Source organism: Schistocerca cancellata, chromosome 5, assembly GCF_023864275.1.
Source record: "Schistocerca cancellata isolate TAMUIC-IGC-003103 chromosome 5, iqSchCanc2.1, whole genome shotgun sequence".
Lineage (NCBI taxonomy): Eukaryota > Metazoa > Arthropoda > Insecta > Orthoptera > Acrididae > Schistocerca > Schistocerca cancellata.
The window spans coordinates 724,416,942-724,432,030 of NC_064630.1; the positions used below are offsets into that span (position 1 = coordinate 724,416,942).

General features: G+C 42.3%; 1 protein-coding gene across 1 annotated transcript in view; it reads right to left on the reverse strand.

The window, feature by feature from the left end:
* The window catches only part of LOC126187660 (protein scarlet-like), a 130,126-nt gene that overhangs the window by 80,443 nt on the left and 34,594 nt on the right, over window positions 1-15,089 (reverse strand). Inside the window, exon 7 of the mRNA XM_049928877.1 lies at window positions 13,325-13,563. Coding sequence (XP_049784834.1) covers window positions 13,325-13,563 — 239 coding nt within the window. The remainder of the gene's footprint in view (window positions 1-13,324; window positions 13,564-15,089) is intronic.

The following is a 15,089-nucleotide window of genomic DNA, read 5'->3' on the forward strand; positions in this document are numbered from 1 at the left end:
AATGAAGATGGGGAGATGGTCACAAAAGCCCCACTGATGGAGTTGATTGAGGATATGGCGTCGCCAAGTAGTGGCATATGCCTTATTAATGTCAAAGAATACACCTAGACAATGCTGGTTACGTAGGAAGGCCCGCTGGATGGTCGCCTCAAGCAGGGTCAAGTTGTCTATAGTTGAACGACATCTCCGAAAGCCACACTGAGAGTGGCTAAGGAGCTGCCTGGTCTCGAGCAGCCAAACCAGGCGACGGTTGACCATGCGTTCCAATGTCTTCCCAACACAGCTTGTCAAAGCAAAACTCTGGTAACTACTGGGATGCATTCGGTCCTTCCCTGGTTTGAGGAGGGGAATCAAAATCACCTCCCTCCACGAGTCAGGGAACGTGCCGGATGACCATATCATATTAAAACAATTCAGGAGAACTTCCTTGGATGGCAGCAACAAGTGCTACAGCATGCTGTACAGGATTTGACCATCATCTGGCGCAGTATCAAGAGTCACAGACAGCACCGAATCCATTTCTCACATTGTGAAGGGGCAGTTGTAGGGTTCAGAATTTGGAGACCGGAAGTCCAAGTGATCCCTCTCGATGGCAGTGTGGTAGTGGCAGAAATCTGGATCACAGTTAATAGTAGCAGTAGATTCCACAAAATGCAAGGCCAGTGTCTGGGCAATGTCTCTCGGCACCATGAGGAGACATCCCTGATGCAGCAATGCTGTGACAGGCAGTTGGCTGCGTTTCCCAGAAATCCTCTTGATGGCTTCCCATACTTTCGTAGAACTAGTGGAGCGGGAGATGGAGTTCAAGAATGATTGCCATGACCGTCACTCGCCGCGCCTTGGCGCTTGCCACCCGAAAGGCCACAAGATTGTCAGCTGAGGGACGGCACTTGAAGCGGCGCAGAGCTGCACGGCGGGCTCGGATGGCTGAGCGGCACTCGGTGGTCCACCAAGGGACAGGACGCCTCTCGGGATGACTTAAGGACCGTGGGATTGACAATTCAGTAGCATGGGAGATCACAGCTGTAACATGGTCGACCCATTCGTGGACACTGGCATGGTGTTCCAAAACAGCTAAATGGCTGAAAAGTGTCCAGTCAGCTCTGCAGAGGTGCCACCTGGGCGGCACTGGTAATGCCACAGCCTCATCCAGGAGGCAAATCCAAATGGGGATGTGGTCACTAGAATGGAGGTCAGTGGCAACCTCCCACAAAGAAGAATCCGCGAGTGCTGGAGAGCAAAAGGAAAGGTCAATAGCTGACGACGACCCAGAAACAGTACAGAAATGAGTGGGAGCACAAGAGTTGAGGATGCACAGTTCTTCGGACGTCATGAGGCTTTCCAGAATGCGACCCCTGAGGCAAGTAGTCGTAGAGCCCCATAAGAAGTTATGAGCATTGAAGTCCCCCAGAAGGAGAAATGGGCGGGGGAGTTGGCTAATAAGGTCTGTGAGAGCCTCAGAGTCTATTGCATTCTGAGGCGGTAAGTAAACGGGACAGATTGTGAGCCTCCGCCCCACAAGAAGGTCAACTGCAACTACTTGCAAGTCCGTAATGAGAGGGAGCTCAGATGAGTGGTGCATCTCATGGACAAAAACCGCAACACCACCCTTTGCCCTTTCCCCCCATCAGATCATCTTTTCGATACACGGTATAGCCCTGTAAAGAAGGAGCATCAGTGGCCCGAAAATGTGTCTCTTGGAGACATAAGCTCAAGGGGCGCTCTCGTACAAGGAGTTGTAATTCGGCCACATGTGTCCTGAACCCATTCAGGTTCCACTGTAATATGGGAGCCAGTGATCAGGGTGGCTGAATTTTCACCCTGCCTCTGTGCTTTGGAGGAGAGCCCGTACTGGACGGAGATTTATTCCTGGGGCGAGAATATCACCGTCAATGTCCATCAGCTCCGATGGCGACCCAAGGGAGATGTCAGACAGTATGATGGCATCGTCATCGGACTGACCCTGACTAGTCTCCTCAGGTGGCAAAACCTTCACCTTCGGCGTCTTCATCTTGGGGGGCTTAGAATGCAGAACCTTGTCAACAGTTGGAGCTTTACTCATCTGGGCAGAAGGTGCCATATGGGGAGGGGCAGGAAGTACCCCAATGTCAGCAACCACGGCCTTGTCTGACATTGTGGGGAGAGCTGCAGGTTGCAAAACAACTGCAGCAGCACAAGTGCACTGGCAAATGCAGGCATTAGTGCTGACACTAGCAACCTCCGTTTGCGTAGCAACAGTGGCCAACTGTACCAGTTTCTGCAGAGTGGAAGCGAAATATGTTGTAAACACAGGAGGCTGCATGGCCTTAAAGAGCTTCTTGGCCTCACCATAGGGGATGCGCTTAGATGTTTTGATCTCCTGTATCTTCCGTTCCTCGAGATAGATGGGGCAGACCCGGCTCCAAACAGGGTGACACCCAGAGCAATTCACGCACTTCACAGGCAATGAACAATCGGCTCCTTCATGGGAAGGCTGACCACATTAACACAAGTGGCTATCCCATTGCACCCCAATGTAGTATGCCCAAAGCGCTGACATTTAAAACAGCGCATTGGGTTGGGGAAATATGGGCGTACTAGCAAACGTAAGAAACCCGCTTTAACATGCTCTGGGAGTCTCGGACAATTGAACATGAGAATAAATGAGTCAGATTTGACTAGGTTCCCATCGATTCGTTTCATAATATGCTGCACGTCGACAATACCCTTGTCAGCCCACTCAGATTTCAACTCGTCCTTGGGGATATTCACCAAGACCCTACATGTCACAACACCCTTACTATAGTTCAAAGTGGAGTGGAGCTTGGTCTTGATAGCGTACTCTCCGAGACAGGTTGCTTTCCGAAGAGAAGTGACTTGACGGGAACTAGAAGTTTCAACTAACAGAGTCCCATTGCACAGTCGCTTCACAGATTTCAGTGTTCCTGCAATTCCCTCAAGAGCCTTGTGGATGTAAAAGGGAGAAACTCTCTCAAACCTACCTTCCTTCCATTTTACAATTAAAAACACATTCTGGTTATCAGCATGTGCTCTGTTACGACAGTCTGATAAATCTCTAGTAACACCAGGCGCTGGAGGACTCGTAGCACGAAGTCTGTTTTTCGATGGGGTGTGTTTTCCTACCAGTGGCCCACCCAATCCACTGGTAGGGGGAAATGTAGAGGTTGAAGGGTCCATTGTGGTCCCACGAGCAGCTAGGGAACTAAAGGTCTGCTCAGACAGAGCCCCGCGTGCCTGAGTAAGCCTTATACAACTGGGGTGCGGCAGGTGCCCCAGAGGTTGCCCGCTTGTGACTGTTCCACCCCAACAGCCATGCTTCTTATAGGCACGCAGCACACCGTTTGAGGGGTTTTTATAGAGGTTTACCTTCCTCACAATCCAGGCAGTCAAGCCAAGATTACCATTCCCCACAGCACACAACATTCCACCGCCACACCATGCGGTGGTCGCTGAAGCATGTCTGGGGGTTACGGTGACAGGAGACTGGCGGCGCTGACCAGTCCCCAGCTCAGGACCCCGGGGTCGCCAAGCCCGTACTCAGCAAATGAATGCTGAGCCCCTGGGGGACTGGTGATAGGTTTGTTCGATCAATGGGAGAGCATCACAGAGATCCCTAAAAAAACTGATATGACAGATGCTTAGTACAGATGCAAACTACCCCAAGAGAATCTACTTACTGTGTTTCAAGAACCAACTTTAAGTGATAAGTGCAAGAATATTCTTCAGATTCTTACCTATCACTCCCACAGGGACTGTGAAGACAAGATTAGACTAAGTTCAGCAAACATATGGCTTTTAAGAAGTCCTTCTCTTTGCACTATATATACAACTGGAACAGGAAGAAACCCTAGCACGTGGTTGTGCTAAGGACTCCCTGCTATACACTTAACACTGCAATGCAGAGTATGTATTTAGGTGTAGACGAGTGAGATGATCTTTATGTATGGAAGGGCACTTCATTACAACTCTCTCACTACAGATGTTGTCATATGCTATAGGGTAGTCTATAAAGAAAACATATTTTTTCTTTCTTCTTAAATCAGTTTCTAAATAAGGAATTAAGGACAGGACATGATCATTTTAGTTATAATTGGGGTGGAATCTAACTTGCACTAGAGTTAGTGCATCAGTTGCCAGTCTTGTTCTGTACAAAATCAATACTGTAGTTCAAACAATGTGAATGTGGTGGAGATCAGTGCCATTGGTTTGTAGCTTTGTGGAAGGTCTGGGTCTCTTCCCTGCTTTGAGCATTACAGTAATTTCAGTTTTCCTGAAGACTGATTATAGTCTGTTCCCATTCCAATATGCAGCTATAAAAAGAAGCAATCCAGCATTTAGTGGCAGGTCCACAGTATTTAAGTATTTGTGTAGTTCCTTCAATATCCCTTCAAACCTTGCAGCCTTTCCATTTCAAAGGAAAGTTTCTGAACATCTACATCAATACTTAGCAACCCATCTAATGGTATCACATGAAGGGTACTTCCAGAACCAGTAACTGATCATCCCTGCCCTGTTCCATTTGTGAGTGGTGTGTGGAAAGAATGATTGTCAGTAAACCTCTGTATTAGCTCTAATGACACAAATTTTCGTGCTGTGATCATTTTGTGAGCTGTATGAAGGCTGAGTAATATGTTGTGCAACTTTTCATGGAACATTCTCTTTTGGAATTTTGATAGTCAACCTTTTCATTATGCACAATGCCTCTTAGCAACATCTGCCACTGGACTTTGTAAAGAATCTCTGTGATGCTCTCATTCTGACTAAATGACCCTTTGATGAAATGTGCTGCACTTTGCTGGATCTTCTGCATCTCTTCTATTAACCCTATTTGACATGGGTATCAGACAGATGAGCAGTATCAACAATCAGTCAGACAAATGTTTTGTAAGCCACTTCTCTCATGGATGAGTTACATTTCCTTAAGATTCTCCCTATGAATCCCAGGCTAGCATCTGCTTTTCCTGCTGTTTGTTTTACATGGTCAATTCATTTAAGGTCACTTTGGAAGGTTACTGATACTGTGTTCAGCAATTTGTTGTCAATAGTACAGTTGTACAGCAGTACATATGCACAATGTGTTAATTTATTTACGTTCAGGGTCAACTGCCAATCCCTGCACCATTCATCAATGCACTGCAGGTCCAGGTCCTCTTACAAATCAATACAGTCTTCTGGCATTGCAACCTTCTTATAGATAACTGCATCATCTGCAAACAGCCTTATGGCCATTATCTACCAGATCAGCTGAATTTTGTGAGATCTTTGTGTTTGTGGAATCCATGTTGACTGTACTAGAGGAGGTTTTTTTCTGCAAAAGATTCGTAATATATTAACATAAAACATGTTTCAGAATTCGATAGACTGATGTCAGTGATAAAGGCCTACAGTTATGAGTGTCTGTACTGCAATTCTTCTTGAAAATAGGAATGACCTATGCTTTTTTCCACTTGCTAGATACCCTTAACTGCTCCATAGACTCATGATAAACTGGTGCTAGAAGGGAAGTAAGTTGTTTCAGATAATCTTTGTGGAATCCTATAGGAATATTGTCTAGTCCAGAAGCCTTTTCACTACTAACCAGCAGCACCAAGAAGTGCACAAAGAGGAATGCATCTTGGTGGAACAACAGCCTGGAATCACAGAGGAAACAGGCATGAAGACTGTTTAACCTTGCGAGAAGGAAAGGACAATGGGCAGAATATTGGGAGGCTCTTGTCAAATACAATCTTGCAACCAAGCCGGCAAAGCAGGCGTCCTGAAAGATATCCTGTGAGGAGGTAGAGGGTATGGCTGTCCAGGACAGACTTCACAAAATCCTCACTATGATACCAACTAATCCAGGAGGAACTTTAAGGAAAGAGGATGGGGAGTATACAAGGGCAGCACATGAAATGCTGGGACTGCTCCTCAAGACTCATTTTCCTCAATGTACTCTGACAGACAACATAGACCAGGATGAGATCCCTGTGAGGTATCGGTTTTCAGGTATTTCAAGAGAGAACTGTGAATCTTCCAGAGAATGTGTTGACCATAGTAAAATCCAGTGTGTGGTGGGAACATTCAGACCATTCAAGTCAAATGGCCCAACTGGAATTTTTCCAGTGCTCCTGCAACAAACAGGAGTGAATTTAATATGATTCCTATGCAGATTATTTAGGGTTATCCTAGCAGCAGGAATCCTTCCTAATGCCTGGGGGGCAGTGAAGTTTGTCTTCATTCCAAATCCATGGAGAATTGAGAAAAACTGCTCAGTGTGCATGTTAGGGAAAGGCGGTTAACTAGGGTCCCTCTATGCATAAACCAACATGCATACCAACCAGGAAAATAGTGTGAAACAGCACTCCACCAACTTGGTGGGAAGGTGGAGAAAGCACTACACTTTCAGGAAATAGCCCTCTGCATCTTCATGGACTTTGAAGGGGCTTTTAACAACATGACCTTCAAATCCATGATTAAGGCAGCAGAGGTGCATGGCTTGGAGACCACCAATTGCAGGAGGATTAGAGCCATACTTAGTGGTAGAAAGGTAGAAGCCACCATGATGCTAGGAAAAATGATAATCCACACCTCCAGAGGCTGTCCACAAGGAGGGGCCCTGTCTCCTCTAGTGCAGAACCTTGTAGTGAATGCACTCATTGTACAATTAAACTCCAGGCAGTACTTTTTCCAGAGATATGCAAACAAACTTGTCGTAGTAATACTTCGCAAATTTTCAAGTATAGTCATAGCTATGGCACAAGGAGCATTGAACATTGTGCAAAATTGGTGCAGGAAACAGGATCTAAGGGTCAATCCTAAGAAGGCTGTTGTAGTACCATTTATGAGGAAGCACATCCAACACACATATTGGAATCTTGAGCTTCTCATGAAACTCTACCAGTGAAGGGGATAGTGAAATATCTAGGGGGAACCTTGGATGAGAAACTATTGTGGACCCCTCATGTAAGGAGCACCGGTTCCAAGGCAAAAGGTACTCTAATGAGTACCAGGAGAGCTTGTGGTAAAAACTGGGGCTTAAGCCCCAGAGGATGTACTGGATACACACCACAGCAGTAAGACCTGTAATCACTTATGGGGCTACAGTGTGGTGTAAAAAGGTAGAGCAGCAGGCAGCTGCTAAGTAGCTTGCTAACGTGCAGAGATTGGCCTGCTTTGCCATTACAGGTGGAATTAGCAACACACCCACTGCTGGGATGGGAACCATGCTGGACATGCCCCCATTACACCTGTGGGTAAAGATGGAGGCAGCAGCTGGAGCACAGAGTTTAAAGACTGGCAAAAACTGGAACTCACTTGGGTATCCAGGATCTCACACTAAAATACTGAGGTAGACATAGATATGGTTGGGGAAATTCCGGCCAACTATGTAATAACTCCCAGCTGCTTCAATAAGCCTTTTCAATTCAATTCAATTCAATTCAATTCAATTTTTATTATCACATAACATGCCTTATACAATCAAAGATTGTGACATAGGTGACTTGTCAGTTTTTACACTATATATAACAATACTAAATATAGACAATAAACTAATAATATACATGGTGTAACATCTTCAAAGAGGTATTTTTTCAATGTAGTAATTGGAAGTAGAGAGCTCTGGGAGAATAAATTTCGACATCATACTGGGGACATAGTCTGGGTCACTGACGGTTCAAAAACAGACCAAGGTGTTGGGGCTGGGGTATACAGAATGTAGCCAAGGCTAGAGAGTGCAATTTCTCTAGGGAAGATGGCCACAGTGGTTCAAGCAGAAAAATCTGTTATCAAGGTGTGTGTGGAGGAGAAGTTGCGGAGGTGCTACAGAGGTCATTGCATTTTCATTTATTCAGACAGCCAAGCAGCTCTGAAAGCACTGGAAGCCTCTGAAACAAGATCAAAGATCATGGCAGAATACCACAAAGTCCTTGTGAAGGTAGGGGAATGCAATAGGGTAAACCTATTGTGGGTCCATGGTCACTCAGGAATTAGTGGTAATGAGCAAGCCAATAGGTTGGCCAGGATAGGGGCAATGATACCATTTATTGGACTCAATCCTGTCCTGACAACCACCAAAGAGATGATAAAAATAAAACTAAGAGACTGGACAAGGAGACAGCACGTAGAATATTGGACTAAGGTCCAGAAGCAAAAACACAGCAACGTATTGATGTCAAAGCCATGTTCTAAGAGAAGCCTCTCAATCCCGGGCTTGAACAGGAGAAAAATGAAACTCATGGTTGGACTATTGACAGGCCATGGGAATTTCAAAAAACACCTACATATATTGGAGACAATAGAAGACCCCAAATATAGCATGTGTAGTGTGGGCAAGGAAACTGCATCACATTTGATCTTCAAATGCAAGGCATTGGAGATTAAAAGACACAGAATATTTGGATCAACCAGACTTGAAGAAATTCTATCTAGCAAAGCACTGGTAAAGGATCTCCTTGCACTGTTCAAGGGCATTGGGTGGCTTTACTAGAGACACAAGGAGCGATACTGCATAATAAGCTCTGTTTCAGTGCAGGCAGCAGTGGGCTTGACCACTGTTGTTTTTGCTTCCCTGATAAAGTCAAATCAAACCAGCTGTAGTTGCTTTTGTATTCTGTGATCAGTTATCTCAAGTTATCTCAATATCTGCCATTTCAGCATTCATTTGAGGATTAAAGGGAGGGTTTGTATTATGATTTTTCATGGTGAAACAATTTTGGAAGATTGAATTCTGTATTCAGCCTTCTCTCTATCATCTTCTGTTTCGGCACTGGTATGGTCACTGAGTGATGAATAGAAGATTTCAAACCAATTGCTGATTTTACATGAGACCAAAACCTCTTTGTTGGCAAATTTGCACTTTTCAAGTTATTGATCACTTCTCTCATTGTCACTTCTTCCAGCTTTTGTTTTACATTTACGTTTTGATGTCTCTTAAATTTGTGATGAAGCTCTCTTTGTTTATGGAGAAGTTTTCTAATGGCTATAAAACGCTGGTGTGCCTTTCCCATCCCTTTAACACCTTGCACAGAATGTCCTTGTCTGAGACATTCTGAACAATAATTTCTAATTCTCTACAGTTGTGTTCTATATCTTCATCCTCAGCACCAAATATTTTATTCTGACTACTAAGATACTCAGCAATTTGTATATTGCCACTCTTGTAAAGCAAAACCATATTCCTACCTTTCTTAACAGTCCTTGTAACACCTGCAGTCACTGATTCTACCAGTGCCTTATGATCACTGATGCCTCCTCTGAGTTAGATGATTTGAAAATTTCAGGCCTGTTTATCACTAGAAGGTCTAACACATTACCTTCATGAGCAGATTATCCGCTTGAAGTAATTTGTGGAAAAGAAATTCAGAATAATGTCACATGAATCCCTGTCTCTGGCACAAGTTTTGATCACATATCTTTCCCACTCTATACTTGGAAACTTGGAGTCAGCCCCCCTCCCCCCCCCCCCCCCACCCACCCATGACAGTAGAATAATTGGGAAACCTTCTCACAAAATTCTGCAAGTACTCTGTGAAGTGGTCTAGCACTAGATCATCTGATACAGATGATGTATAAAAGCGTCTGGTTACCATTTTTTACCCATTTTTAATGTTTAATTCACTTTCAGAATCAATAATAGCCTCACCAGATATTACCAAATTCACTACTGCAGTAAATACACTGCCATCATTGATGCCTAACCTATCCTTACCATAAACATTCCAATGTGAATTACGATTTCTTTGCTGTTCACTTCCAGTCTCAACCAACTTTCTGTTCCTAACATTATCTGGGCATTATTACTATTTTAATATGTTGTTGTTGTGGTCTTCAGTCCTTAGACTGATTTGATGCAGCTCTCCATGCTACCCTATCCTGTGCAAGTTTCTTCATCTCCCAGTACCTACTGCAACCTACATCCTTCTGAATCTGCTTAGTGTATTCATCTCTTGGTCTCCCTCTACAAGTTTTACCCTCCACATTGCCCTCCAACGCTAAATTTGTGATCCCTTGATGCCTCAAAACATGTCCTACCAACCGGTCCCTTCTTCTCGTCAAATTGTGCCACAAACTCCTCTTCTCCCCAATTCTATTCAATACCTCCTCATTAGTTATGTGATCTACCCACTAATCTTCAGCATTCTTCTGCAGCACCACATTTCAAAAGCTTCCATTCTCTTCCTGTCCAAACTATTTATCATCCATGTTTCACTTCCATACATGACTACACTCCATACAAATACTTTCAGAAGCGACTTCCTGACACTTAAATCTATACTCTATGTTAACAAATTTCTCTTCTTCAGAAACGCTTTCCTTGCCATTGCCAGTCTACATTTTATATCTTCTCTACTTCGACCATCATCAGTTATATTGCTCCTCAAATAGCAAAACTCCTTTACTACTTTAAGTGTCTCATTTCCTAATCTAATTCCCTCAGCATCACCCGACTTAATTTGACTACATTCCATTATCCTTGTTTTGCTTTTGTTGATGTTCATCTTATATCCTCCTTTCAAGACACTGTCCATTCCGTTCAACTGTTCTTCCAAGTCCTTTGCTGTCTCTGACAGAATTGCAATGTCATCGGCGAACCTCAAAGGTTTTATTTCTTCTCCATGGATTTTAATACCTACTCCAAATTTTTCTTTTGGTTCCTTTACTGCTTGCTCAGTATACAGATTGAATAACATTGGGGAGAGGCTACAACTCTTTCTCACTCCCTTCCCAACCACTGCTTCCCTTTCATGCCCCTCGACTCTTATAACTGTCATCTGGTTTCTTTACAAATTGTAAATAGCCTTTCGCTCCCTGTATTTTACCCTTACGACCTTTAGAATTTGAAAGAGAGTATTCCAGTCAACATTGTCAAAAGCTTTCTCTATGTCTACAAATGCTAGAAACGTAGGTTTGCCTTTCCTTAATCTTTCTTCTAAGATAAGTCATAAGGTCAGTATTGCCTCACGTGTTCCAATATTTCTACTGAATCCAAACTGATCTTCCCTGAGGTCGGCTTCCACCAGTTTTTCCATTCGTCTGTAAAGAATTTGTGTTAGTATTTTGCAGCTGTGACTTATTAAACAGATAGTTTGGTAATTGTCACATCTGTCAACACCTGCTTTCTTTGCGATTGGAATTATTATATTCTTCTTGAAGTCTGAGGGTATTTTGCCTGTCTCATACATCTTGCTCACCAGACCTTCCCATGGATACTCCAGCTGTTTACTATCATCATATTAAACTTTTCTATTTCTGATCTGTGGGTATGAATATTCACTGGGAATAATGTCACTGATCTGTCCTCAGTTTCAACAGCCAATTCATCACTGATCCCAAGTGGATGAGCTTGAGAACCCTCATATTCACATCATATGTACTCTGTCACCCTATTAATTGCTTCCTACATATAGTTCTATTAAGAGGGACCCTAAAATTCTCCACCCAATAGTGGAGGTCAAGAAATTTGCAAACAATACCACAGCAGAATCATCTGATTCTTTGGTTTAGACCTTCCCCTCGGCTCTAAATCAGACACCTTCAATTAGCTCTGGGTATGATGTTACAAATAGTGAATTTAGCCTGCATTCTGTGTTATGCTAGGTGCCGATAACAGTTCAGGCATTCACCAAAAGGAACCAAAGATGGCCTGAGAATCCAAATGGAAAGCATCATTCATGCCAAAATCAGACACAATTTGCAGCCAATTGTACCCACTGTGCTCGACAGCCACTAGCGGAGCCTCCTTCATAGCCACTGGTGGAACCTGATTCAAATCTCACATGAGACTCCCAGCAAATATACCAAGTGCACACTGGCATTCTTTCCCAAACTGCCTACTATTTCCCTGGTAGGCTTACATTGGAGCATATCCACCCTGTGCAATTGTCTGGACTGGGCAGTAAAATCAGCCAAAAAGAAAACTCTATTTAATGGTAACAGTAAACAAAAGGACAAACAGCTACACAAGTATAATTTTTCAGAACCAGAGAGAGCTTCCTTTGCCAGTCAAAAGAGAGGAAATAGTCCTAGGAATAAAGCCATTCATGAATTTTTAGGGAAATTCATCCTCAGCCACAGGTAAAGAAAGAAATAGTTGAACACAATGAGAATGAAAGTAACAAAAAATTTCTAGAAATATATGAGATCTGAAAATGTGTAAACTAAGAAGTAGCTGGTAGCAGAGGGATATGGTTAGGGCACACTAAAAACAGAGGTCTAGATTACATAATGGGCATAACATAGTGAAAAGCAGCAGGTAACAATCAAGAAGAAATTGTGATGGAATGGAAGGATAAATACTTTTTAACATGTTAAAAACATGTTTGGTGCCCAACATTAATGAAGAGTGCTCTGTTTGACCCAACTATATGTCCAACAAAATTAATGAATATACTCTTATGTTGATACAACTGTGTTGTTTTTCAAACCTGTCAGCTCCACAATAGTGTATTTTTTCTTGTTTATTTCTTGCTTTGTAGACTATGATACATTTTGCTCACTTCCCTGATGACCTAATTCTTTTCAGTGCACTAGAGTAAATTGTAGTCAATTTTTTTTAGAGTAGTTTACATCATGTATTTCTGTTCAACCAATCTCCTTATTCAGTATGTTAGCAACATCCATTTTTGTGCAGCATGTATAATAAATTCTCTTTTTTTCCTAATTTTTCTAGAATATATTATATTTTTCTCCCATAAACATTTTACTTTAACTGTACTTCAGAGTACATATGTTAGCCTCAGTCATTTTTGTGTACCATATATAATAACTTTACTTTTTTCCTTTCTTAATGCCTGATTTTTCTTGAAAATGTAGTCACTACTCACCATACAGTGGAGATGCTGAGTTGCAGATAGGCATAACAAAAAGACTGTCAGAAAGTGAGCTTTCAGCCAACAAGGCTTTTGTCGTAAATAGACAACATATACACACGAACACAGTCACACAAACGTATCTCATACACACATATGACTGCAATCTATGGTTACTGAGGTCTCAGCAGCCAGAATGCAGTCACATGTGTGTGTGCATGAGATGTTTGCATGACTGTGTGTGTGTGTGTGTGTGTGTGTGTGTGTGTGTGTGTGTGTGTGTGCATGTGTGTGTGTTGTCCGTTTCCAATGAAGGCCTCACTGGTGAAAAACTCACTGCTGACAGTCTTTTTGTTGTGCCTATCTGCGACTCAACATCTCCACTTTCAGATGAGGAGGAACTATCCTTTTCATAATATTGTTACATTCCATCTTGGATTTTCCTTTGTGGATTTTTCTTGAATGTGATGCATTTGTCTTTTTCTCCAGTAAACATATTATCCCAGCTACACTGCAGAAAACTTGATAAAACCAACCTTTTAAAAAATCCAGCTGCTTCAGAAGGAGTTCCTTGAAATGCAACTCTCCCTTCTGCCAGGAGTATTAAGTGACTAAAGAATCTGAATACTTCTGAAGAAGGCTGATGGACAGAACAGATCACTATCTTGCCTCTTGCTGCAAGAGATTTCAGCTTCTGTATCATTATTTGAGCATTGTAGCTGTCAAGTCCAGTGGTAGGTTCATCACAAAGAAGTATAGGTGGATCTGTTAACAACTTGAAACAATGCCAATTTAAGTTTAAAAACTAATTTCACATTGTTAGTGAATGACCATTATCATTTTAAATAGGAAAATAATTTAAACAGTTATCAAATTTGCAACACTTCAAAAATGATAAAACTGTAGAAATGCACAGGTTACAGAAGAAGGTGGGTTGGTTGGTTGGTTTTGGGGAAGGAGACCAGACATCGAGGTCATCGGTCTCATCAGATTAGGGAAGGACGGGGAAGGAAGTCGGCCGTGCCCTTTGAGAGGAACCATCCCGGCATTTGCCTGGAAAACAGAAGAAGGACCAATATGGGAAACAATATAACCACCAATGATTATTTGCTTTTCTTTCATCCTACATATTGATAACTAGAAAAATAATATATACTGAGATATATATAAGGACAAGGAGAAAATGACTCAGCACTAAGATCAGTGAATACTTTTTCCCCACATTGTTACGTTTTGCCTAACTAGTGTAAATTTGGTTTGCTTACAGAGCTTTTTTTAGCCATCCCAGTTTGTGAGTTTTGTTTTTCTGGATAAACTGGAACAATTTGTTAGTGAGAAATGTGTGCCAGATTGAGCATTAATGTACAAGTTTTAACAAGTTTCTTCTAGTCTCTGCTGTAACCTATTATGGTTTTCATTCTCTTCATACACACTATGATGTAAAATATTTTATCCTCTTACCCACATAGCCAGATTTACACTCTTAGGTCAGTCTGTTTAATTTATTGTTGACAGATTTATTATGATGAAATGTGTGCATTGTGAGTCTTGTTATTAATTGCCTCTGTTTCCTACATTCTTTGGTCCAGATGTCATCCAGCATGGCTGGCATGTTGTGGAACTCTAGGTCTGTCTCCTTTTTATCAATAGAGGACAGACTGGTTATGTTACGAATATTGTTTGATGCTTTATGGCTGCTGCTGCTGGTCTTTCCTGAATATGCATGCTGAAAGATGTTCCTGTTGTCCATAACATAATTCACAAGTACTTATGCCACCCTCTTATTTGTATTGGTTCATTCTATAGGGCTATATTGGTTTTTGGTGATGTTTTCCCATCTTTCCTGAATGTCATTTGAACTGCCTTTCCCTCGTTTACTTTTAGATCATTTTCATTTGACCAAGTGCCTAGTTCTTGTAGTACCTTCTGTGCCTATTCTCTTACTGTCCTATCTCCATATCCTCTGCATACAGAATCCCTTTATTATGTTTGTCTCACCTGCTTTATTGATGTTAAACAGCACTGAACTCATAGGGTCACCTTAGAGAGCTCGATTTGTAAATATAATTTTCTCTGAGACTTCAACATTGCATTTTATTTGGATCAGATTTCACTCAAGGCATATCTTGATTGTTCTCACAAGTTGATCTCTCTCTCTCTGGTCAGTCTTTCCATCTGTTTGTTAAGCCCACACTGGAATATTTGCATTTACATACACCTCTATATTCTGCAAACCATTGTGAAGTGCATGGCAGAGGCACACTGGAATATTTGCATTTACACACTCTGTATCCTTGTGAG